Source organism: Hydractinia symbiolongicarpus, chromosome 5 (genome assembly GCF_029227915.1).
Source record: "Hydractinia symbiolongicarpus strain clone_291-10 chromosome 5, HSymV2.1, whole genome shotgun sequence".
NCBI classification, from domain to species: Eukaryota; Metazoa; Cnidaria; class Hydrozoa; order Anthoathecata; family Hydractiniidae; genus Hydractinia; species Hydractinia symbiolongicarpus.
Window position 1 is genome coordinate 2,731,297 of NC_079879.1, and position 25,236 is coordinate 2,756,532.

At 35.5% G+C, this 25,236-nt stretch overlaps 2 protein-coding genes across 3 annotated transcripts in view; one reads left to right on the top strand and one right to left on the bottom strand.

Annotated features, from left to right (window-relative positions):
• LOC130644167 (zinc metalloproteinase-disintegrin-like EoMP06) overlaps window positions 1-25,236 on the top strand; it is a 66,477-nt gene that overhangs the window by 12,232 nt on the left and 29,009 nt on the right. The gene's annotated exons all lie outside the window — the stretch shown is intronic.
• On the bottom strand, window positions 25-15,648 carry LOC130644168 (BTB/POZ domain-containing protein KCTD9-like). 2 transcript variants are annotated; one of them, XM_057449666.1, is made up of 14 exons: window positions 15,574-15,648; window positions 15,161-15,241; window positions 14,968-15,089; window positions 5,679-5,722; window positions 5,553-5,597; window positions 4,352-4,415; window positions 4,111-4,166; window positions 3,740-3,868; window positions 3,399-3,466; window positions 3,150-3,239; window positions 2,588-2,737; window positions 2,110-2,224; window positions 1,553-1,686; window positions 25-1,451 (listed from the first exon to the last, which is right to left on the bottom strand). In XM_057449666.1, exons 2-14 carry the CDS (start codon window positions 15,212-15,214, stop codon window positions 1,338-1,340), a joined length of 1,185 nt encoding a protein of 394 aa, XP_057305649.1. In that variant the 5' UTR covers window positions 15,215-15,241; window positions 15,574-15,648; the 3' UTR covers window positions 25-1,337. The 2 variants fall into 2 exon arrangements, with proteins under 2 accessions (XP_057305649.1, XP_057305648.1); XM_057449665.1 differs by lacking the exon at window positions 15,574-15,648 and having other exon boundaries at window positions 15,161-15,467.

Here is a 25,236-nt window from a genome sequence, read left to right on the forward strand (position 1 = left end):
ACGGTAACACTAGACAAACGTGTATTTGGATAATTATGCATTCTTTTAACTAATATTGTTTTATATGGTAATGTGTAATATTACAAATCTCATAAGAATCTATATAAGAAAATTAGAAATCTATATAAAAGAAATACAGAAATACGCATTTAACCCTATTCGGTCCGGGGTTTACATACTATGACCGGGGGGGGGGGGGGGGCGGATTCCGGCCCCCTTTAATAACTTTTCATAGGATTGATCAAATTGAATCAAACTTGGCACACTTATAGTACGTCATAAAAGGAACAAAATGACGCCAATAAACTTTTGCTTGCGTCAGCACATTTTCTGTGACGTCATCAGAAGCTTGAAAATTGTCAAAAATGCCACTATCTGCTTAAAATATAATTACTTTTGTTCTAGAGCGAATTTTTTCATTCTGTTTGAAGTTTCTGAAAGCTAAATAAAAGTTATTTAAGATATCTTCCGGTTTTTACATGGATCGGATAAAAAATTGCCAAAAATTGCCCGAAAATCCGTTTTTTTCCGATTTTCGGGTGAAATCCGACAAAATCGGGAAATCGGATTAGTCACGTGTTCAAATTATTCACAATGATTTTTCTTGATGAAACAAAGTTGTGTTGCAAGTTTCAAGTTCTAAGGATAATCCTAACAGGAGTTATTATATTTTCCCCATTATAAGGATTTCATAGAGATTTTTAGGGGTAATTTCGAGTAATGGCCAATATCAAATCCTCTGAAAGGTATGGGACCTAAAAAATTAGCATGCAGGTGTCTCATAGATAAATGTTGAAACTCAGTAAGTATCATGGCCATATAACAAAGCAATCAGGAGTTATTAAAAAAAAACCGTCAGGGGGGGCGGAATCCGCTCCCCACCCCCCCCCTCGGACCGAATAGGATTAATAAGAATTTTAAACAGAGTTTTTAGAGCAGGTTGTTAATGGATCCGACCGACATTCAATAAGTAAAATTTTTATGAAGTGAACTTTGTCAAAGGGGTCAAAAATTTATATCTAATATCCATTTGGATTTCGAATAAATACGTTTACCTTCAGTGGATTTTTATTCAGGATGGATTTTTTACAAAAATAATCCCTATCTTATTTATTCGTAAAATCTATGAAATTTGGTTTCTTTTATCTCACACTTAAAGAGCTATGTCTATAACTGTTTGATCAAGCTGCAAGTTCCAATAAACACCTTTTACACGTTCTGAATTTAATGACATTCAAAACTATGAGAAGACGTAAAACTGAGGTGATCAAGAAAAAGAATGTAGTAAACTTTCTGGTCAATGTCACTTCGTGATATCGAGGCTACAAAATCAGTTATTACATCAGATGCACCATATGAAGAGGGGCAACAATATCCAAGAAAACAGTCCCAACAACGTTCGCTCCTCTCAAATTTGCACCTTGAAGATCTGCACCAGTGAGGTTACAATTCTGAAAATAAATATAAACCCAAAAGTTAATATAATATTGAAATAAATAGATGTGAAACATTTCATACATCCTCGAAAATAAAAAAGTTTTAGAAAATTTACCTCAAGGTCAGCTCCTGCTAAAGTTGCATCTCTTAGAACACAGTTCTGCATGTTAGCACCCTTGAGAATAGCCAATCGAATATTGACATTGCTCATCTGACTACCTTCAAGATTAGCACCTTTCAGATTTGCTCCTAAATGTTAGTATTTAAATGATACCTCTTTTTACTACACATTACAACAACGTAATATTTGAAGAAAATATATGTTTATATAGGTGATGGTTGGAACATGTAGCATGCCTTTTAATAATGAACCATAGCAAGACTTGTAAACCGAAAAGTCAAAAATAACTTTTGCACTTTAGCACAAAATATAAGAAGACTAGAAGTTAGCCCGTGGAAAAATCCACGGGGTCGCCCGTACTTTATATATCGCATTTCGTGTTTCCGTAACAAAAAGACAAACAGACGCACGAACAGACGGACGAGGGCTATTACTATAGAGATATTGTTCGAGTTTTCTTCAATATCCAACTATAGATACGTTACAGATAGAATATAGTATTTTAATTATAATTAATTAATTATAATTCAATACCAAAAAAAAAATTGTACCTTCTAAATTAGCACCAAAACTAGCACTGCTGGATACTGTTTCAAATTTACAATTTTTCAAGGAAGCCCCTTCGAGATTCGCTCTTTTCATTTGCACACCTTCCAATGACGCATCCTAAAACAAAATTTTACGATATCAAAATTGATAAATTTCTTTAGTTTCCTTGTTGATTGGCTAAGAGTTCGACATGAGGAGAGAATCTCGGGACGGTATTAAATAGTTATGACGCCCAAGTTGGCAATGTATCATTTATATTTTCAGTGGTTGCCATGTCACAACACAAACAAAAACATGCTTCGTTCATAGACTCGGTAATACCGCAACCAGTGTCAGATTTTTTCAATTTTTTAAAGTTTCTATACAGGTAGCTAAGTAAAAGGTTACTTGCATTTATCATTACGGAGTATAGATCAAAATCAGTAAAATTCTTTGAATTCTTCACTCTATTGTTATTGCTACACTCTATTGATAACTTACATCTAAACATGCACCCGACAAATCTGCAAGTAACAACTCACAACCACCCATAGACGCGCCTTGCAAATTTGCATTAGATAGGTTGGCATGTCTGAAATTTATCGAGCGGAGGTCTAAATACGAGAGATCGGCACCAGACAAATTAACACCCTAAATATAAACACCTGTAGATTAAGAACAGTTGTACTGAAAGTCTTAATTGTGAAATTTTTAGGGAGGTACATTAAAAATTTGAGCACACGTTTTTTGTTTTATATCGAGGTTAAAACTTTCTTTGATCCGCTTGTTTAGACACAGATTTCTAAAAACTTTACCTGGATCCAATCTTTTATCGCATTTTTAAGTTTTGTATCATAAACAAAGGTTATTTAGAAGAAGTTATTTAGTAATCATAGATTTCTATACATGTAAATGGAACAAACAATGAAATAATATTCAGCGTTTCCTGATTAAGTCTACTCTAAACTAAAATCGTGACTGTTTTGCAAAAAAAAAGAAAAAAAACCATCATGCTGCTTAAGACTGTTTGTGTAACATTCTCTTGAAAGGAGGCAAAGTTTACCTGGCATCTAAGGTCTGCAGCAGAAGATGTTGTCATCAGAAGACGCATAAATTCTGATCGACTAACTGAACTCTGTTCTTTCTCGTGCCTCTAAATGGAAAGCGAATCTCATTTTCTCGACAAGATAAAAGCTCATGAAAATAATAGCTCCATTACATGTTGACTAAATATCCATTACTATGCGAATAGCATTGTGGTTATGTTGGCATGATAACGCAAAAAAAAGCACGTGACAAGATTCACATTTACCATAACATTAGATTCGATTTCTTCAATTACTGGCTTTAATCCAAAAAACCTTGCTTCTTCTAAAACACCTAAAATAATAAATATCAACGTGATCTGTAATTGCAGGTACGACAGATTTAAGGTAAAAAACTTTACAGTACAGAGCAGTTAAAAATAATATATACGACAGCTATCGTCATTTTTCATTCTGTTTAAGTATCCAAGTTACGATAAAACAAACGAAATTTATTAGAAATTTTAGTAAACTTGACAATGTTGCCAAATTAAATTAAACCCAGTATTTTCTCCTCCACAGTTTAACAAAGGTTCAGAAGATAACTACCTTTTCCCTTACTTCATACCTCTTGGGTTAACTCCATCGTTCAAGATGAGTACTCCATGTCGTAAATAGTTAAGGATTGGTTCAAAATATTCTGGGCTACGATCGATGAGGTATGAACCATGTCTATCAACAGCACTTCTCCAATTTTCTAAAATATGAAGAAGGCTCATTTTTAAGTAACACGCCTACACCACTAAGCTATAGATTATGATCATGATTGAGCTGATAAACTTTTATTACACAAAGCAGGCAAGCATGGTGTAGTCTAGACGCGCTACTAATAGCGTATGCGAGTAATTTGCACCATTGCTTGCAGTGCAAAATCCGAAAAGAAACTTTATTTCCTGAAATCTTAGAAATCGGGAAAAATGGCACTCTCTTTCGACATACCTGTATCGCAAAACAATCGACAAAGCATTGTTTCCGGATATTTTGTCAGTGTTTTTCTATAAAAAAATCAAGTATACTCACGCATTTTCTTATTTTCTCAACTTCCCGAACTAAAATTAGTTGGGTTTAGAATAAAAAGGTCTTCAGTTTAGAAAATAAGTTCTTTTTGAAAAAACCTAGATGGTTTTGATTGGTAATAATTAGATTTGTTTGTTTGTTTGTTTGTTTGTTGTTTGCTTACCTGGTAGTAGTGAAGCATTTCCCACCGACATTTAAAGTTATCCAATCAGAAGAGCTAACATTATCTACAAAAGTAAATTTAAAAATTAACAAACAAAAAGAAATATTAGAATCAACGTTGCAAATTGAAAACTCGTACTTCATAAGTTTTTATTCGAATATTTGAATGATGATAGTTGACATTGACAACGCCTCGAAAGTGTTTAATGTAATTCAAAATCAAAAAAATATATATATTATATATCGTTCTTTTTCAGGAAAAATATTCCCTGATTTTTCCGCATTTTTCTATGATTAAACCTCCGCTCCCTTAAAATAAAAATACCCTAATAATATCCAGAAAAACTATGTGCTCAATGTTATGTGCTGAATGTTATGTGCTGAATGTTATGTGCTAGTGTTTTATGTTTAGTAACAAGTGTAATGTATACAATACTGAAATCAGGACACTAAACATCGTAAGCGCGTATAATACGCAACGCACACGGTCCACGATGCTTTGTGTGGTCAAAAATAGTATTTTGATTATAATTATGAGATAGTAATGGGGGTTCTTGATGTTTGTGTTAGATCGCGATGTCACGATACATTCATCTTTATGTTGACAAGTGGAGAAACATTCGCAAAACCCAAACATGAGGACTAGGCGTCTGAACTAGCAACACTCTCAGTCTAACTTTCTTGTCCCAATACTGAAATAAGGGTTTATACAAAGAGATATTTCATCTAGTGGTGGTTTTGACGTACAACCACAATGCATTTGGTAATCTATGCCAGCATCCAGATGCTACCTAGAATTTTTTTGCACAGATATTTAGAAAAGTTTTATCTCAAAATATTCACAAAAGCCACAATGCATTCTCGAGATATTATCATAAAGTTATATCATTTTTCTTACACTGTGAAGATTTTGGTAATAAAAGCTAGTATATATCTATAGACAAATCGGACATGGATTGCATTGTTGCATAGCACACGAAAAGGTAACCAGCCTTGGTTGCTGCAATAAAGAAAACATACAAACTCGTGGATTTATCCTTAGCCTACTGACTAGTCTATATTATAACAAATGCTGTCCGTTTCTGAGCCAAAGGCGCTAGCTGTTGGTATTGATAGTCAAATTTCTGTAAAGTTTTCCAGCGGTGAATTCCTGTGGATTTTTCACAGACTTAAAACTAGTGTAACATAATAAAGTAATATACCATTCAAACTCAGTGTAGCTTTATGCGAAATGCAACTTTTGATATCTACAAAATAAAAAAATAATAGGAATATGTTAACTAAAATATAACAGTGAAATCAAAGTTTTTTATAAAACATAATCTTACCACTAAAAGATTCTCCTGCAGATGCAAATATAGTATCATCGTCTCTAAAAATAAAAATAGACTGTTTCTCTAATATGCAAGAAAAGTGTTTTCACAGGTCTCTGCTGATGTCAGCAAAATTTAAATGACGGTTGTTTTTCTCTGTTATCCTGCCTACGTGGATTTTTCCACGGGTCTTTCGACTAGTCTCTATAATAATACGCCAGTTCCGTGTCTCTGTGACAGGCAAAGTGGATGTGCTCATTTTCCTTTGAAGTTGCCGAAGAATGCATGTCTAATATGTTATATTTTCTGACGTTACCGCGCCACGTCAGTAACGTTACGGCGCGACGTCAATAACACAACTTTAACGTCAATATCATATATTAAATTAAGGAAGCCATTACCATGCACCTAAAACTTTGGGGCAATTAACTTGGAAACGAGGTAGTGACGTCAATGATTTTTCACCGCGCGGGTAACTAGGGGCCACCTAGGACCAATTTGGGTAATTTTCCCAAACCTGGGTTCCCAAATCCATTTCGGAATGGAGGGGTCGATGACGTCATCAAAAAACCTTTAAACCCCAATATTTCAGCAACCGTTGGCCAAAGGTACATCATCCTTTACATTTTCTTCGTCACCTTTCCAAGATCTATACGATAAAGGGAACGGGTATACAGATTTCTTAAAAAAAATTTTTTGTACTTTTGCAGGAACTCTGCTGACGTCGGCAAAATTTTTTAAACCTTTATATCTCCTCAGAGGTTCGACGAAAACATATGATCCTATACATTATTTTGACCAGCGTTTCAACCGCTACACATTACAGACAAAGAATAAACAAATTTCGCTAATTTTTTTTTCTGCACTGCTGACGTTAGCAAACATCTAAAACAACCCATTTTTCATTGTCCTTCTGCTTAAGTGGATTTCTCCATGGGCCTTATCGACTAGTCTATATAATAATACGCCAGTTCTGTCTGTCTGTCTGTGACTTTTGCAAAGTGGATTATATTCTTTACAATTTTCTTTAACAAATTCTATAAAACATCGTCTATAAAATTGTTCTGTAATTTACCAAACTTTAAGGTTAAGATAATATTGACTTCAAAGGAAAGTTACATAAGATTAGTAAAGCCATTACAGTGCACTTAAAATTTTGAGGTCAAATAACTTGGAAACGAGGTGGTGACGTCAATGATTTTTCACTGCGTGGGTAACTAGGGATGAACTGGGACCAATTTTGGTAAGTTTTCTAAACCTAGGTCCCCAAATCCGTTTCGGAATGGGCGGGTCGATGACGTCATCAAAAACCTTCAAACTCTAATATCTCTGCAACCGTTTGTCAAAAGTACATGATCCTATACATTTTCTTGATCAGCGTTTCAAGATCTATACGAAGAAGGCAACAGGTATATTAACTTCTTAAAAAAATATTTTTGTGTGTTTTCACGGGCCTTTGCGCTGACGTCAGCACAAATTTTAAACCCTTATATCTGCTTTTGCGTTCCTCAAAAACATATCATCCTATACATTTTTTTGATCAGCGTTTCAACCCCTACACATTACAAAAAAAGAATAAAATAAATTTCTCTAATTTTTTGGGGATCTTCACTGCTGACATCAGCAAAACATCTAAAGCAACCTATTTTTTCATTGCCCATCTGCCTCAGTGGATTTTTCCAAGGGCCTTATCGACTAGTTTCTATAATAATACGCCAATTCCGTGTCTCTGTCACAGGCAAAGTGGATGTCTTCATTTTCCTTTGATCTAGCCATAAAAAGGCATGTGCAATATGTTAAATTTTCTGACGTTACGGCGCAACGTCAATCACACTACTTCAAAGTCAATATCCTATATTAAATTAATGAAGCCGTTAAAGTGCACTTAAAACTTTGAGGCCAAATAACTTGGAAACGAGGTGGTGACGTCAATGATTTTTCACCACGTGGGTAACTAGGGGCCACCTGGGACCAATTTGGGTAAGTTTCCCAAACCTGGGTCCCCGAATCCGTTTCGGAATGGACGGGTTGATGACGTCATCACAAAATCTACAAACCCCAATATCTCTGCAACTATTTGTCAAAAGTTCATGTTCCTATACATTTTCTTGATCAGCATTTCAAGATCTATACGATGAATGCAACGGATGTACGAATTTGTGAAAAAAAAATTTTGGAACTTTTGGTAGGGACTTAAACCCTTATATATATTTCCTTAAGCGTTTGTCAAAAACACACGATACTATACATTATTTTGATCAGCGTTTCAACCTCGACACATTGCATACAACAAATGACTAAATTTCACCAATTTTCTTTTTTGTATATGCACTGCTGACGTCAGCAAAAAATCTTAAACAACATATTTTTCCATTGTTCTACTGCCTTAGTGGATTTTTCCACGGGCTTTATCAACTAGTATGCAAATAATAGGTTAATTATGGACATGAAAGCAGCCATGCTTGATCTTTCTAGATTAAAAACAAAGCTTTTTACAGGTAAAAACAAAGATATTCTTTTTCATGTTGAAAGAAGAAAATGGAAATAAAGGAAATAGTAAAGGAAAAAATATTTTTTTTAGAATACATTTTCTATTATCAGAATATTTAAAAAACTTGAAACCATTTCTTTCGATTTGAACTATGAATTAACTTTAATGCTAATTTATGGTGTATAGCATCGAAAAGCAGTTACATCAACCTTGTACCTAGGGCATTTTGCATTTTACTGTATTTAAAATTATGTACAGGTAAAGGATACTTGACAAAAATTCCTGAAAAACGTAACAAGCAAATAAAGATCCATAGAGTCTTTGTTTCGAAAAATATTACTTTTCTCAGCATTGTAGTTTGTTTACTCTTCGATAATTAATTTATTTATGTTTTTCAAGCAAGACGTGAGTGATCCAATATTTCAGAAGATTTTGTAATTTTTCACGGCCACTTGTTTGTTCATATAAAGCCTTAAAATACCCAAACGTTACTGTATGTCTGAAACGCACTTCCATTGGTTTATTTTTTTTAAACTTTTTTGATGAAACAATACTCCTAGCTCTACTACGTTTATGAAAGGCCTCTCTCATGTCGAAAAAAAATTAGAATTTTTTTGAGACATGCATGCATGCATGCATGCATGTTCTGGGTGAAGGGTCTCTTAAGAGACAAGAGAGGAGTTGAACGTCCTCCACCATACCTTAGTTTAAAGGAGCGATTGTGGAAGTCCCATGAAATGCCACATACTGATGGTGTCAAAAAAACACCCAGTCCGGTCTGTGAATGGTTGGCGCTAGGAAGGGCATCCAGCTGTAAAACAATGCCAAAAATCTTTAATAATGGCCGTAAGAACAGTTGATTAGACAAACTGCGTAAACAGGGCTGGAACTCTATGGAGTGAAGGTGTCGCGCACGGTAGGACAGATGTCAGGTGTGAGTATCGGCAGACGGTTACCCAGCTAGCAGTGAAGGGTGTGTTGAAAGAAGTGTTACTTGCAGGATAGGTTCTGCTTGGAAAACGTTTAGAGAGTTATTTCCTTTGTTGACTAGCAGATTCTTGTTAATTGAGTTAAAAGGTAGGTTGTATGAGGCCTGTGTAAGAAGTGTTATGTTGTACGGTAGTGAGGAAGATCCTGACCGTTTAGAAAGGAATGATATGAGAATGGTTAGGTGGATGTGGAATGCCAGTCTTACAGACAGAAAGAGTTCAGATGAGCTAAGAAGCAGGCTAAGTATACGTAGAATTAAAGATGTTATCCAGATAAAAAGATTGAATTGGCTGGGGCACTTGGAAAGAATGGAGGGGGATAATTGGGTAAGAAAGTGTAGAGACTTATAGTCCCTGGGGCAAAGCCCAGAGGCAGACCGCGAAAGACTTGGCAGGAGGTTATAAGGACAGACTTGATACAGAGGAAGTTGAGTTTAGATCTAACACAGTCTAGATCAGATTGGAAGATCGGTCATTAATATACCCCGTCCAACCCATGCTAGCATGGAAAACGGACGTTAAGCCGAGAATGAATGATGAATGACATGCCAAAAATTATAAGATTATAAGTTTAGTGGTTCTCTTTGCAATCATTTACCGCATGTGGGAGGCCTCTCAGTTTTTTGCTTCTCAAAGATTGAAGATCCCTCTAATGGAATTCTTTTGCTTAGCTAACGCACCAATGCAAGATCATGTAGTGCATTGTTTTGATTAAGCACTTATTTTTCCAGAGGACTATGCCAGGTACCCAATTGTTTGTTTTTGCTGATCTACATTTTGAAACAGATGTCCTTTTTAATTTTCTTTTTTTCAATTAAATACACCTGCTGGCAAACATAATGTAAGCCACAACTTAGTTCTTTTAGAGTTTTTTTAGATTTTAATGGAGCTAAACACAGTTTAGCTCATGTTAATTGCAGTTCCCAATACTTGATAATTGCTATGCAGATGCATCATTAAGGGTACACAAGGTTGTCTTGCTCACCCAAGGCATCTTTGTCTCAATCAACCAAATCAAAGCTATGTGTCATAACTTGAAGTGACTTTCTTGTTGTTGATACTTTAGAGTAGGGGACTAGAGGTTTGGGTATAGTCTGTCCATATTAGGAGGTTCTAAGTTAGCCAATCAGCAATCCAGGGGGCCTATAAATAGGAGGGAGTTACTCTGATTTAGCTTAACTTGCTTAACTGAAATAATTCTGACAGTCAGAGGTGGAGCACCAAGAGGTTAATAACAGGTGTGAAATGCAAAAGAAGCTAGAGCTCATAAAGAGTAGGTTCTTGTGAGGTATGATATGGAATCACAGGAGAGGAGCTCCAGATGTAATTGAGAGACTAGTTAAGTCAGAAAACACTACTAGGAGAAGAGCTCCGGATGTAGTGGAGAAGAGCGAACACTACTAGAAGAAGAGCTCCAGATGTAGTGGAGAAGAGCGAATTTATTGGGAACACGCACGTGAGCTTGAGACAATATCTTCTCTTCAGCCTAGCATCCTCACCCGATTCCGCCAAATTATCCTCAGTTTATTCTTACAAAATTGAAATAAATTTTTTACTCCAAGTTTGTGTTTTTATTGGGAACTACAGCAATTAATTTTATGATGATAAATCATACTCCACTACTGGAAAAGAATTTCTAACTTTGTTATATATTATAGACATATGGGTACTTTGGTGGCATAAAAGTTGGGCACCACTTAGTCATCATCATCATCATTCTCGGCTTAACGTCCGTTTTCCATGCTAGCATGGGTTGGACGGGGTATATTAATGACCCTCTTCCAATCTGATCTAGACTGTGTTAGATCTAAACTCAACTTCCTCTCTATCAAGTCTGTCCTTATAACCTCCTGCCAAGTCTTTCTCGGTCTGCCTCTGGGCTTTGCCCCAGGAGCTATCAAGTCTCTACACTTTCTTACCCAATTATCCTCCTCCATTCTTTCCAAGTGCCCCAGCCAATTCAATCTTCTTATCTGGATAACATCTTTAATTCTACAGAGACTTAGCCTGCTTCTTAGCTCATCTGAACTCTTTCTGTCTCTCAGACTGGCATTACACATCCACCTAACCATTCTCATATCATTCCTTTCTAAACGGTCAAGATCTTCCTGCTTCACTGCCCATGTCTCACTACCGTACAACATAACACTTCTTACACAGGCCTCATACAACCTACCTTTTACCTCAATTGACAGGACTCTGCTAGTCAATAAAGGAAGTAACTCTCTAAACTTTTTCCAAGCAGAACCTATCCTGCAAGTAACACTTCTTCCAACACCCCCTTCACTGCCCAACATATCACCTAAGTAACAGAAGTTCTTAACTATCTCTAACGAGCCACTGTTGTACATCATTAAAGCTGGAAATACTTCATTCTCTATAATCTCACCTTTGCAACGCTTGCATACAAACTGTATGCCAGCTCTTAACCTTCCACTAATACTACTGCACTTCTTATGTACCCAATGCTTGCAAGTCTGACAAAAAATTGAGTTACTACCAACCCCTTTCCTGCAAACTCCACAAGGCCACTTTCCAACTACAAGGTCACACTTGGCTGCAATGCTACTTATCATGACTTTAGACTTTGCTGTGTTTACCTTCAGCCCTTTTTCTTCTAGTCATTTCTTCCACTTCTCAAACTTTTCAACTAAAGCTTCCATCGACTCTGCTATGAGAACCAAATCATCTGCATACAATAACTCCCATGGGCAACCTGTTCTGAACTCCATCGACAGCGCTTCTAAGACTAGAATAAACAACAAAGGACTAAGTACAGAACCCTGATGTACACCAACATTTACACTAAATTCATCACTAAGTGAATCGTTTATCCTGACACGACTTCTAGCATTGCTGTACATAGACTGAACCATCGTAACTAGCCACTCATCCACACCTAATTTTCTCATAGCCCACCAAATAACTTTACGTGGCACTCTATCAAAAGCTTTCTCTAAATCTACAAAGGCAAAATAGAGATTCTTTTTCTTTCCTAAATACTTTTCCTGAAGCTGTCTGAGTAAAAATATTGCATCTGTAGTGCCACGCCCTGGAACAAAACCAAATTGCATCTTATCTATATCAATTCTTTCTCTAAGTAACTTATCAATTACTCTTTCAATAACTTTCATTACTTGATCAACCAACTTCAAACCTCTATAGTTACCCCTTTCTAATGCATCACCCTTGCCCTTGAAACAATTCACTATTACACTCGACTGCCACTCACTCGGAATAGCACCATCCTTTATAATCTGGTTAGCAAGACTTGTAATAAGCTTAACTCCAATATATCCAGATGCTTTTACCATCTCTGCAACAATACCGGATACTCCTGCAGCCTTGCCAATCTTCATTTTCCTAATAGCCTCCACTACCCATTCTGTCTTGATCTGCATGGCTGGCCCTTCTAAGACATCATCATCAGACAAATTACCCTCGTCCCAATCATTGCGCTGGTCTTCTCTTCTTAACACATCTGCAAATCTGTTTCTCTCTGCTTCTGATTTTGCCTTATACACTGCTGTACGAGCTCGACGCTTAGCTTTTAAGTAAATATTTTTACTACCACCTGACTTCCACTCTTTCCAAAGTTTTCTCTTTTCCTTTATACACTGGTCAACCTCATTATTCCACCACCAGGTCTGTCTATGTCTAGCTGGTCCTTTCGTCCACCCACAGGTATCATCAGAAGCTTCTAGAAGACAATTCTTCAAAGTAGTCCAAGTACTTTCAACATTGTCACTATCACATTGACTATTGTAGGCTAACTGCTGAACTTTTGCACTAAATTGTCTTGCTACAATCTCTTCCTTCAGCTTCCAGACTTTTCGACGGGGCCTGTACTTTCCCTTGGCTTCTCTGACACTCTTCAAGATAATATCACAAACCAGCAACCTATGCTGGGAAACACACTCTTCCCCCGATATAACTTTCACGTCCTTCACCACTTTCTTGTCTGACTTTCTAACCAAAAAGTAATCTATCTGTGTCTTTACAACCACCTGACTCATATGTTATCAGCCTACTCTGTCTCTTACTGAATGATGTGTTGCAAACCACCATGTCCGTTGCCATTCCAAACTCAAGCAATCTCTCCCCTTCCTTATTTCTGCTCCCAAATCCATAGCCTCCATGCACACCTCTATAACCTTCAGATGACTTCCCAACATGACCATTAAAGTCGCCGCCCACCATGACAAGTTCAGTGTCTCCAAACTTTGATGTGACTGCTATTAACTCATCATAAAACTTATCTTTATCTTCCTCACTGAGTCCACACTGTGGAGCATAAACTGACAAAAAAGTGACAATCCTATTACCTATCAAAAACTTTATCACTATAATACGACTATTAACACGCATAACATCTATTACTTTTTCTACCCACTTCTCTGCAACGAATATGCCAACTCCTCCATATCCATCACTATTACCAATCCAAAAAAGCTTATACCTTGCCTTCCTACCTTCCACAAATCTCACTGAAGCTCCTCGCCACCTAACTTCCTGAACACAACACATGTCAACATTTCAACTACTTCACCTGCTCTACCTCTCAGAGTACCAACATTTACACTAGCCATCCTCAACCTAGTGTTATCTACCTTGTGATGTGATAGCTGGGTAACGGTCTGACGATGCTCACATCTGACATCTGTCCTACCGTGCGCGACACCTTCACTCCTTAGAGTTCCAGCCCCGTTTACGCAGTTTGTCTGATTAACTATTCTTACGGCCATTAATAAAGAGTTTTGGCATTGTTTTACAGCTGGATGCCCTTCCTAGCGCCAACCGTTTACAGACCGGACTGGGTGTTTTTTAAAGTGACACCATCACTATGTGGCATTTCATGGGACTTCCACAATCGCCCCTTTAAACTAAGGTATGGTGGAGGACGTTCAACTCCTCTCTTGTCTCTTAAGGAGACCCTTAGTGGAAAATAGATAGATTGATACATGTGCATATTCTACATGACTTCACATTTATTGAGGGATATAGCTACCCTGCCTATTCTTTCCAAGAGGGGCCATAGCTTAGATGGGGAGTTCTAGAGTATTTAATGCTCATTTTGAGCTACGCAGACTCAATAAAAGTCCATGCTCTATCAGACAACTTTCTGCAACATCAACGGCCCACACATTGTGCCATCTCCCCAATTTCCCTCACATGGCTTGGTTAACTTGAGGCTATGTTAGCATTCACTTGCCTCTATTAAATCACTTCCAAGCTGAATCAAACCCCAGTCTCTCGCACAAAGTATGGTAGTTATAACTACTAAGCTAATAAGCAATATCTTCGGTAGAGGACATTATCAAAAAATTGATTAGAAAAATGCTCATTTTGATGAAAATGAAAATCAGGTCCACTGTACATTGTTCTTAATGAGTTGTCTGTGTTTTTTATGAAGGTACCCAAGTAGGTTCCCCAGTTAAGTACCAATGTTTTATATAAACATTGGTACTCAAACACAAATTTATACATAAATTTTCGCAGAAATTCCTATAAATATGTTGACAAATGATGTTGTTATTTTTTTAGGGATTTGAAAGAACAATTTTTAGGATTCAATTAACGATTTAAACATCTAGGTTTTTAAAATGAAGAAGAATATAGGATTCCTTTCCTCTAACCTGCATTTTAAAATATGTTGCTAAATGATTTTTCATCAAGTTCTATGTGTCTATGATCATTGAAAAGCATGTGGTTTTTTTAGACTGGTTTCTGCTACTTGGTTGGTATCCATGCAGCCATAGATAGAAAATTCATTTTTTCATTTATTATAATAAATACTACAAATTATAGCCAGTTAGCTACATACCTTAGCAAATTTATGGAAGAAATAACGGATCCATCTTTGAGATAAATAGTAGTTATATGTTCCTTGAATGTAGCACTTGCTATTTTCAAAAGTTCGTCATAGGAAACAGGAAGAGCAATGACCTAAATGTGAGTATAATTTCCTTAGGACTCACTATCTCTGTATAAACAATATCAAGAAAAATGTTTCTTACCTTTCCTGATGTATTACTACCATTTCTAAACAGTTTAAGTCTTGATTCAGTCATATTAACTTGATTGATCGTTTGGTTTGCCTGTGTGTAATTTGATTATATCAAGAAAGGTACAGTAGCTAGCTAGCCACGAACATTGTCCGCAGAAATATAAGTAACCATAATTTAGGTTATATTAGCGTAGAAGTTGGAAGGTGAAGCAAATATTAACGACAGCAAACTAACAGCAAACTAAAAGAAAATTCTAAAAACTGGCCATGTGCTCCACCTAAAAAATTATGAAAATGTAAACAAACAAATTTACGCTTTGTCAGCAAAACTAAAAGTGTTCAAACAGTTGGGAATGACTTCATTTAGCACCGGGCTAAGTGGTCCCGACACACGACGTACAACATAACTAGTACCCTTCATACTTTATCGATATTAAAAGTCCGACAGACGTTCAGTCATACTTCTCCAACCAAATGGACCCGACAAATGCAACCGCATTATCCGACATCCTCTCTATATAACAAATACATAATTTCTCTGTCGATGGCCATACCAACGTAATATCGCATAATACTGCATAATACCTTCATAATACTCTCTGTCGCTACATAACAAATACATATTTTTTCTGTCAATAATCCATAACCAAAGTAATATCGCATAATACTGCATAATACTGCATAATACCTTCATAATTTAAAAAAAGTACATAAATTTTCTGTCGATGGCCATACCAACGTAATATCGCATAATACCGCATAATACCTTCATAATACTCTCTATGGTTCCATAAAAAATACATATTTTTCTGTCGATGGCCATAACATAAGTGTTTGTGCAGGGTAAAGTATAAAATTTTCTCTTTGATTGGTCTTTTAAAATATCTCAGATCTTATTTTGCACATACCTCAACTTCTAAAAAGTGTTACCTTAAATGACGTATGGATGTGTCTTACATTTACAGACTTCTTTTAATTTTTCTGCTAGGATTTCGACCTTTACTTTCATCCAGGTTGTTTTTTAGCCATGTATTGTGGAATATCCCATTTACTTACTGGTTTAGGGAGGCTTTATTTGAATAGATCTATTAGGTCATTTTTTAAATAGTTTTATCCAAGTGTCCACTGTCGTCTCTATTGCATGTGCATAGGTATAGAACAAAACCGCCTTTTTAGTGCATACTATACATCTTTCCTCAAATCTAACAGCTTAAGACTTTTACTGTGTCATTTGCGAGGGGGTATTTGTCCAGAATATTGTTTCTATTGGTGCATAGATGTGCACCCAACCTCACTGAATGTTTAATTTAAGGCGTAAAGTCTTCTCTTGATTGGCGTGCTTCATTTTTTCGCGGAAGCGTATTCGTCCAAAGTATAGTGTCTATTTGTGAATGGATTGTTATCCAACATCAGTGTTGGTTTGGTTTATAGTGAATAGTTTTTCCTTCGATTGGTCTGCTTTGGGACTTTTGATGTGTCATTTTCTTGGAGGGTATTTAGTCAAATATGACTTCTATTGGTGGATGGATGTGTATCCAACCTCAATATTTGTTCAATTACAGTGTAAAGTGTACACATTGATTAGTCTGCTTTAGAACTTTCATTTTTTTATATCGCAGCAAGGTACTTGTCCAAAATATAGTGTCTCTTTGTGTATTGACGTGTATCCAACATCAGTGTTTGTTTAGTTTAAAGTATAAAGTCTTCTCTTGATTGGCGTGCTTAAGGACTTTTAATGTAGGACTTTTGATGTATCATTTCGCAGAAGAGTATTTTGCCATAATATCATTTCTATTGGTAAATGGATGTATACTCAACCTCAATTGTTGTTTTTTTCAATATGTGATCACTTTGCATTAATTGGTCTACTTTAGAAATTTTGATACGTCATTTCCAGGGAGAACACTTGTTTCTACTGCGGAATAATCTGGCATATTACGTTGGTTATAGCCTATCTACAAAAAAATGCATTTGTTATGTAGCGATAGAGAGTATTATAAGGGTAATATGCAGTATTATGCGATATTACGTTGGTTATGGATTATTGACAGAAAAATATAATATTGTAATGGAACGATTGAGAGTATTATGAAGGTATTATGCAGTATTATGCGATATTACGTTGGTATGGCCATCGACAAAAAAATTTGTATTTTTTATGGAACGATAGAGAGTATTATGAAGGTATTATGCAGTATTATGCGATATTACGTTGGTATGGCCATCGACAGAAAATTTATGTATTTTTTATGAATTATGAAGGTATTATGCAGTATTATGCAGTATTATGCGATATTACTTTGGTATGGCCATCGACAGAAAAAATATATATTTTTTTTGGAACGACAGAGAGTATTATGAAGGTATTATGCAGTATTATGCGATATTACGTTGGTATGGCCATCGACAGAAAATTTATGTATTTTATATGAATTATGAAGGTATTATGCAGTATTATGCAGTATTATGCGATATTACGTTGGTATGGCCATCGACAGAAAATTTATGTATTTTTTATGAATTATGAAGGTATTATGCAGTCTTATGCAGTATTATGCGATATTACGTTGGTATGGCCATCGACAGAAAATTTATGTATTTTTTATGAATTATGAAGGTATTATGCAGTATTATGCAGTATTATGCGATATTACGTTGGTATGGCCATCGACAGAAAATTTATGTATTTTTTATAAATTATGAAGGTATTATGCAGTATTATGCAGTATTATGCGATATTACGTTGGTATGGCCATCGACAGAAAAAATATGTATTTTTTATGTAACGACAGAGAGTATTATGAAGGTATTATGCAGTATTATGCGATATTACGTTGGTATGGCCATCGACAGAAAAAATATGTATTTTTTATGTAACGATAGAGAGTATTATGAAGGCATTATGCAGTATTATGCGATATTACGTTGGTTATGGATTATTGACAGAAAAAATATGTATTTTTTATGTAACGATAGAGAGTATTATGAAGGCATTATGCAGTATTATGCGATATTACGTTGGTATGGCCATCGACAGAAAAAATATGTATTTTTTATGTAACGACAGAGAGTATTATGAAGGTATTATGCAGTATTATGCGATATTACGTTGTTATGGCCATCGACAGAGAAATTATGTATCTTTTATGGATTATGAAGGTATTATGCAGTATTATGCGATATTACGTTGGTTATGGATTATTGACAGAAAAAATATGTATTTGTTATATAGAGAGGATGTCGGATAATGCGGTTGCATTTGTCGGGTCCATTTGGTTGGAGAAGTATGACTGAACGTCTGTCGGACTTTTAATATCGATAAAGTATGAAGGGTACTAGTTATGTTGTACGTCGTGTGTCGGGACCACTTAGCCCGGTGCTAAATGAAGTCATTCCCAAACAGTTTGTCAATAACAAGAAACGGTACATTTCATGATAATGTTACACGGGGGTGTTTAGTTTTGCTCTCCGACGCGGGGAGTAAAAACAGGTTTGTGTTTACAATTTGCATTGCAGCATAATTTTTAGGATCAAAAACTATCTTTCTGATTCCTTTTGTTTGTCAATTTATAATTGTTACATAATTGTTACATAGCTTACTTTTTGTCCTCACTGATTGGCAATACGCGTAAAATCTAATTGATCATAGCTAATTAGCTTTAGCTGATTATGATTAGTTTTAGAGCCAGCTGGCTAGCTAATTCTCAGCTCAGCAACAGTGGAATTTTTTCTATATTCTTTTTCTTAAAGATATTAAACTTGTTATTTTGCAGGAAGTTGGCTGTGTTACAAGGAGGGTGTTAAACGTTTTTAGCTTACCCTAAGGAAATTTCTGTACTGTGTGTCTTGCATGTGTACATTTTTGTCAAGCTTTTAAGCCTGGTGTGCAGAGCTTTAGCTGTGAATATTTTCCCAGTCAAAATTTCACATGCTATAATAGGTAGTCAAACTATTACATTAAACAAAATAGATGAATAGATGTGCATATTTTACATGTCTAAGCCCCTTATTTTGAGCTACGCGCAGGCCTAATTAGGGTCTGCACTCTACCCGACAACTCCCTACAACATCCAACAAACCCACATATTGTGCTATCTCTCCAGTTTTCCCTCACATGGCTTGGGTTAACTCAGGGCTATGGTAATAATCACTTGCTCGCATTGATTCGCCGCTAAGAGGAATAGAACCCAGGTCTCCCGCACAAAGTACAAGAGTTATAACCACTAAGCTACGGCACCAGATAGATAGATGTGCATAATTTACATGGCTAGCCTCACAAATATCGAGGGATATACCCTGTTGATAAGTGATTAAACAAGAATTGGTCAAACAAAAACCACAAGTATCTAAATCAAATCACTCACCTAAAACTACACAATAATGTTAGGTTTAAAGTTGAAAAAAAACAAAGATTCTATGAAAAATTCAGCCCCTGTTGGTGAATGGCGTGTTTTTCCTCAAATCATAGTTAGCTACCCGGAAAATACAAACCTGTAAATCAGATTTCCCATGGAAATTTATATATAACTTCTAAACTATAAATATATTTAAGGAATTATCTTAAATATTTGCATGCACTTTTGGTATCAATATTTATTTAAACCCCACCAATAAGAAGTCAAGTGTGCATAGTGTCAGTTCTTCTACAAAAGTGACTATAATATATACAAACTACAAACATATAAATGAAAATAAACGGTCTCTTACAAGCTTGGATAAATACAAGAACAAAGGCTCATAAAACAAAGTAAAGGCTATATAATACGTAACAACATCTATGTTATACAGTAAGAGTATAATCTGCTAAATGATAAAAGGCAACAATGCTGAGGACTGGCTAAACCAAAAACTGCATAAAAAGACTAAAAATAGCATAAGTCTAGGCAATAGTTGAAGTGCCAATCCAAAGTGAATAGGTGTGAAAAAGAGAAATAAAAACTAAGCTAAATGTGATGCAATAACCTGTTGGACGGGTACACGCTGTACCAGGGGCATATGTAGGTAAAGATACATGGCATTGGACTTCCAATCACCCAAAAGAGAGATGACATCTAAAGAAACCCCCGCTTTTAATGCAAAGGTAGCACCACCATGCTGGAATGAGTGGGTCATAAATGACTTATAAGTAAGAATGCAGAATTTAGGGGTAGAGGAGTTTCTCCAGCAAAAAGCCTGGCTATTAGGTAAGGCTGCCATGGTAAAAGAAAATGCATGTTGGACAGCTGTAACAGGACATAGAGGAGCCTGGGATAGCTACCAATGGAACAGCAACTGTACACTGATCAACTTGAATAATTTTGCTCCATCGAACTGGTAATATAATACTACCTGTACTAGAATACACAAAGTCTGACCTAGTAAACGAGGTATCGGAATGAGGAAGTAAATGTGCCGAAGCAACCCCAAAAATGCCACAAGGCAAATAGTCCAAAAGAAGGCATGGCGACTGCAATTTGAATTAAGACGAGTCCACATACGAATGAGCAAATCAAGCAAAATAGGCAACTTGGGCTGTAGAGGTTACCAAGTGTACGTTTAATACCCTTGAGGACTGTTCATAAAATCCAGTTGTGGGAAAATGGATTGGGAAAACCCACCTCACAATGCAACAGTCAAACAAAATTGATATACTGACAGGCAGATTATGGTAACAAGAACCTGGCAATATAGGCTACGTATAAACACAAAGAACTATTAGAGGCCGGTACTAGTGACATCAACATGAGATTGATGATTTAAAGTAGTTACCATGTGCATAATGCGTACGGTAAGTACTTTTTGTGGATACAACATAGGTGGGTTGACGGAAAAACAGTACATCTGACATCAATCCTAGGGTAAGCTGGTCCAAGCCTAAACAGTAATGGATAACTTGCCCAGTAACAAAAAGTAGCTGAACAATGACATGTGATCAAGGACTGAAAGCTGAATCAAGGCCTTATTATAGTAGCAAACAAGGAGTTCCTCAAAAGAAGTCAGTTCATAGAATCCTGTCTTTGAAAAAGAAAGACCTCAGACAAAATGTCTCAACAAAATACATCATGCAGGTGATCTAATAAGCCATCAAATTTTTATATTTGTTCGTTGTACTACACAGGTTCTTTTGAAAGAGATATCCAGGTAATGAAGCTCCATAAAATATTGCCACTTTGTAAAAAAGCCTTTTTATAGCTATATAGCCATTGCTGTCGAAGTTTTTTTATTATTATTTTATTTATTTATTAGAATATTAATACAGGATATGTACATTTCAGTTTTAAAAAACTGCGATAAAGATGTGTCCTGTTTGAAATAAAAAAGTAATGATTAAAAAAAAATTATTTTTAAAATATTGCTCTAAAATTACTATAGATATAATTAATTGTCCGGGTTCCTCAGTAAAAACACATCATAATAGTAGAGAACATTGTATTATGAAATAAATTTATACAACATCCTTCGCATTGGAACACAATTGTATATTTGGGACATGGATTTGGATGCCAGACAATAAGATTAAACATTACCAGGCAGGACAGATACATGTGCAGATACAAAAACAGTACTAACCCCATCATATGCACTTAAATGGTATGAGACACTCACAATGACATGTACATCTTGGCCGCACTCCATTGTGAGTGTCTCCCTTCATCATAATGCACTTCAATGGTAGGACAAGCTTGAATGTCCCCCACGGCATTAATTTCATCATACGCACTTCAATGGTACGACAAGCTTGAATGTCCCCCCTGGCATATCTCATTATTCTCTTTGTCATAATGCACTTCAATGGTACGACAAGCTTGAATGTCTACCACGACATTTTATCATCATTTCATCATAATGCACTTCAATGGAACGACAAGCTTGAATGTCTCCCACGACATTACGTATGCACTTCAATGGTATGACAAGCTTGAATGTCTACCAAGGCATATCTCATTATTCTCTTCGTCATAATGCACTTTAATGGTATGACACACTCACAATGACATGTACATCTTGGCTGCACTGCAATTGTGAATTTCTCCCACAGCAATTCTTCTTCACGTCGCATTATTCTCTTCTATTCTTCAATATAAATAATAATAATATTATAAATTAATAATAGCATAAAGTAATAATATCAAGTAATGATATAATCAACAGGCTCCACACGTGTATCTGTCCAAATTTTTGGCTGACTTAGGAAGCCCGACATCCCAATCAGTTAAAACGCGCGATGTGTAATTAGGCAGGACTCTTGCTCCCACTGCTGGACTAAAATCTTGACAACAGTTTTAGCCAAATAGTTGTTCAAGGAAGCCGTGCAGCTAGAGCAAGTGTTTCCATCTTTGTTGATGCGTGAGGGATAAGCCAGTTTAACCCAGTCATATACTGAACTTGGCTAACTCTGTCTTTAACAATGTTTGCGGTGACGAACGCTATGTGGTGATGACGCAATGATACTTCGTATTGATTGACCAGAGTGACATCACATAAAAACAAAACAAAAAATGTTGTTAGTTTGGCAAACCCTACACATCATTATGAATAGTATAGGGGGGGGGGCGGGTTGGAATATTTAGCTCCAACCAGTTTTTCCAAAGCCAAACTTGAAATAAACAAGGTATTTGTAGGGCTGTCCCAATAAGCGAGGCATCTTAAAGCTAGTAGGCGAGGCAAGTCTCCTATCCTGTATTGACCAATATTGTTTCAAGTAAAGTTTCCTTATATGTGATCCTAAGAACATTAGCAAGTACAAGGCGACCGAGACACCACTGCAATCACCACAATTAACATGAGCTAAGTGTTCATTTAGCTCCATTATAAATTAGAAAAAAGTGTGTTTTCCTCTTTTTGACCACAGGCTCTGTTTATTCAGCAGGATGTTGAGGATGGAGTTGTAAATGTGGCAAGTTGTTGAGTTGCTGTAAAAAAGGCTAGGGTTGCTCTATTTTCCAGAGTAAATTATTGCTTCTTAGAACCTACTTCACGTGAGACAGATCATTTAATTCAGCCCTAAAACAGCAATTGCTCATTGTTATCGCTGTAATTGTTTGCAGCCAGTTTCTATTTCTTTCTTTTAAAAGTTACATCCAGTTTATTCATTAATTGGTGGCTATGAAAGGCAAACAAAGTAATTAATTTGTTGTAACTATTTAACATCATTTTTTAGTAGGTTCCATTATATTTTTTGAACAGCAACAATGAAAAAAGTGCTTCTGATTTCTTTAAATATGAGTTGAAGTTATTAGGGTGTTTGCTTTACATATCCATTACAGAATGAAAAAAAAGCTTGACCTCGAATCATAAAAGAGTTACTCTTAAAATAAGATTCCTAATAATAGGGATGTTGTTTTAAAAATAAGGATGTTCTGACCCAACTATATGTATAGTATAGTTTGTCCAGCTAAACTTTTTTATCCAGCGAAACTGAGTTTTTGTGCCAAGTATTTTTTGTGAGCTTTTATTATTGTGTGATGCCTATAACAAAACTGCTTTTTTAATTTGTTGACAAAAAGTATATAGACAGAAAAATAAAGTTTTTAGCAAGACAAGTACATATTTTAGTGCATATTTTACACAGAAGTGTTTATGAATCGTATTATTATCCATTTACCAATTCAGGTATTTTGTTACTATATAGAAAATCAATTTAGAAATATATATAGAAATATATATAGAAAATAAATAAATATAACCAGAAAGATTGTGTAAGTGTAATAATAAAACCTATATTGAAGTCAAGATGTAATATTTCACAGGAAACTGACCTTAATGTTATAATGTACAGGGAAGCCAACAAAATTATGATATCTAATTCTTACAAGTAAACTAGTGCTATTTTAAGAATGTTTGTAACACGTTTGCATTGTTGAAATATAATGCATATAAAAATAAATAAATAAAAATCATCATCATCATCATCATTCCCGGCTTAACGTCCATTTTCCATGCTAGCATGGGTTGGACGGAGTATATTAATGACCCTCTTCCAATCTGATCTAGACTGTGTTAGATCTAAACTCAACTTTCTCTGTATCAAGTCTGTCCTTATAACCTCCTGCCAAGTCTTTCTCGGTCTGCCTCTGGGCTTTGCCCCAAGAACTATCAAGTCTCTACACTTTCTTACCCAATTATCCCCCTCCATTCTTTCCAAGTGCCCCAGCCAATTCAATCTTCTTATCTGGATAACATCTTTAATTCTACTGATACTTAGCCTGCTTCTTAGCTCATCTGATATATATATAAAGAATAAAATGTGCATTCTCTAACAGGTCTGAAATTATCACAATAGAAAATGTCAGCAATTATTGTAGGGCTAGTATAACATCATGATTAGTGGTGTAAATCCGTTGAAAACTTTTTTTACAAAAAATTTTTATCAAGTGCAACATTTATTTTGTCATGTCTTTAATTGTTTTTCGTGAAGTTTCAAAGTTTCAAGACTCGTGTACAGCTGAATAATGTGTGTTAAGAACAATTCTAGGGAAAATTTTAACAGCTTTTTTAACTCATTGTTAGATTGCTAATTAACACATAAATTTTCAGAATAAAAGATTTTTTTAGTCAAAACTGCTATTCTTTATTTTTATGGATAGCAGTTTCTAAAAAATCCGATTTTGTAAGGCTGAGCCTGCTCATGAGAAAACACCAATTTAGTGAATACATTAAGAACTAAACATTGTGTTTATATATTTTTTTCTTATGTAAACAATAAACATATATTAGATATATAAGTATAAAGCCTGATATTTGTTCACTGTAAACTGTACTTTTATGTAAAAAAATATTTTCACGAACTGCACTGCATTTATTTTGTTTGATTTTTATGTAGGATTAATGCATCCTACATGTGAGATTGAATAGCTAAACTTTTTCAAGTCTTACATTTTTTTCTTTTTACATTTAATTTAGTTCTTGATTTTGTTTTCTATTTTATACGTTTAAATTAATAGTTCATGATTTTGATTTTTCTTAAAAAATTTGTTTTTTATTTTGCATTGCTTAAATCTGTTAATGGTGTTTAAGTTGCTATAGGAAACACAAACAGCATCAGCACATGTGCTAATTGACTTTTACTTCTGTGGAATTAAAATGTATAATTAAGCCCATGTTTAC

What these genes read in the sequence shown, in the direction of transcription:
- LOC130644168 (XM_057449666.1), bottom strand. Translation starts at nt 15,214, where the DNA reads ATGACTGAATCAAGACTTAAACTGTTTAGAAATGGTAGTAATACATCA. An exon ending in TCGATTGTTTTGCGATACAG is followed by an intron (nt 3,869 to 4,110) that starts GTATGTCGAAAG and finishes TTCATATTTTAG; the next exon opens with AAAATTGGAGAAGTGCTGTT. An exon ending in CGATGGAGTTAACCCAAGAG is followed by an intron (nt 3,467 to 3,739) that starts GTATGAAGTAAG and finishes TTATTATTTTAG; the next exon opens with GTGTTTTAGAAGAAGCAAGG.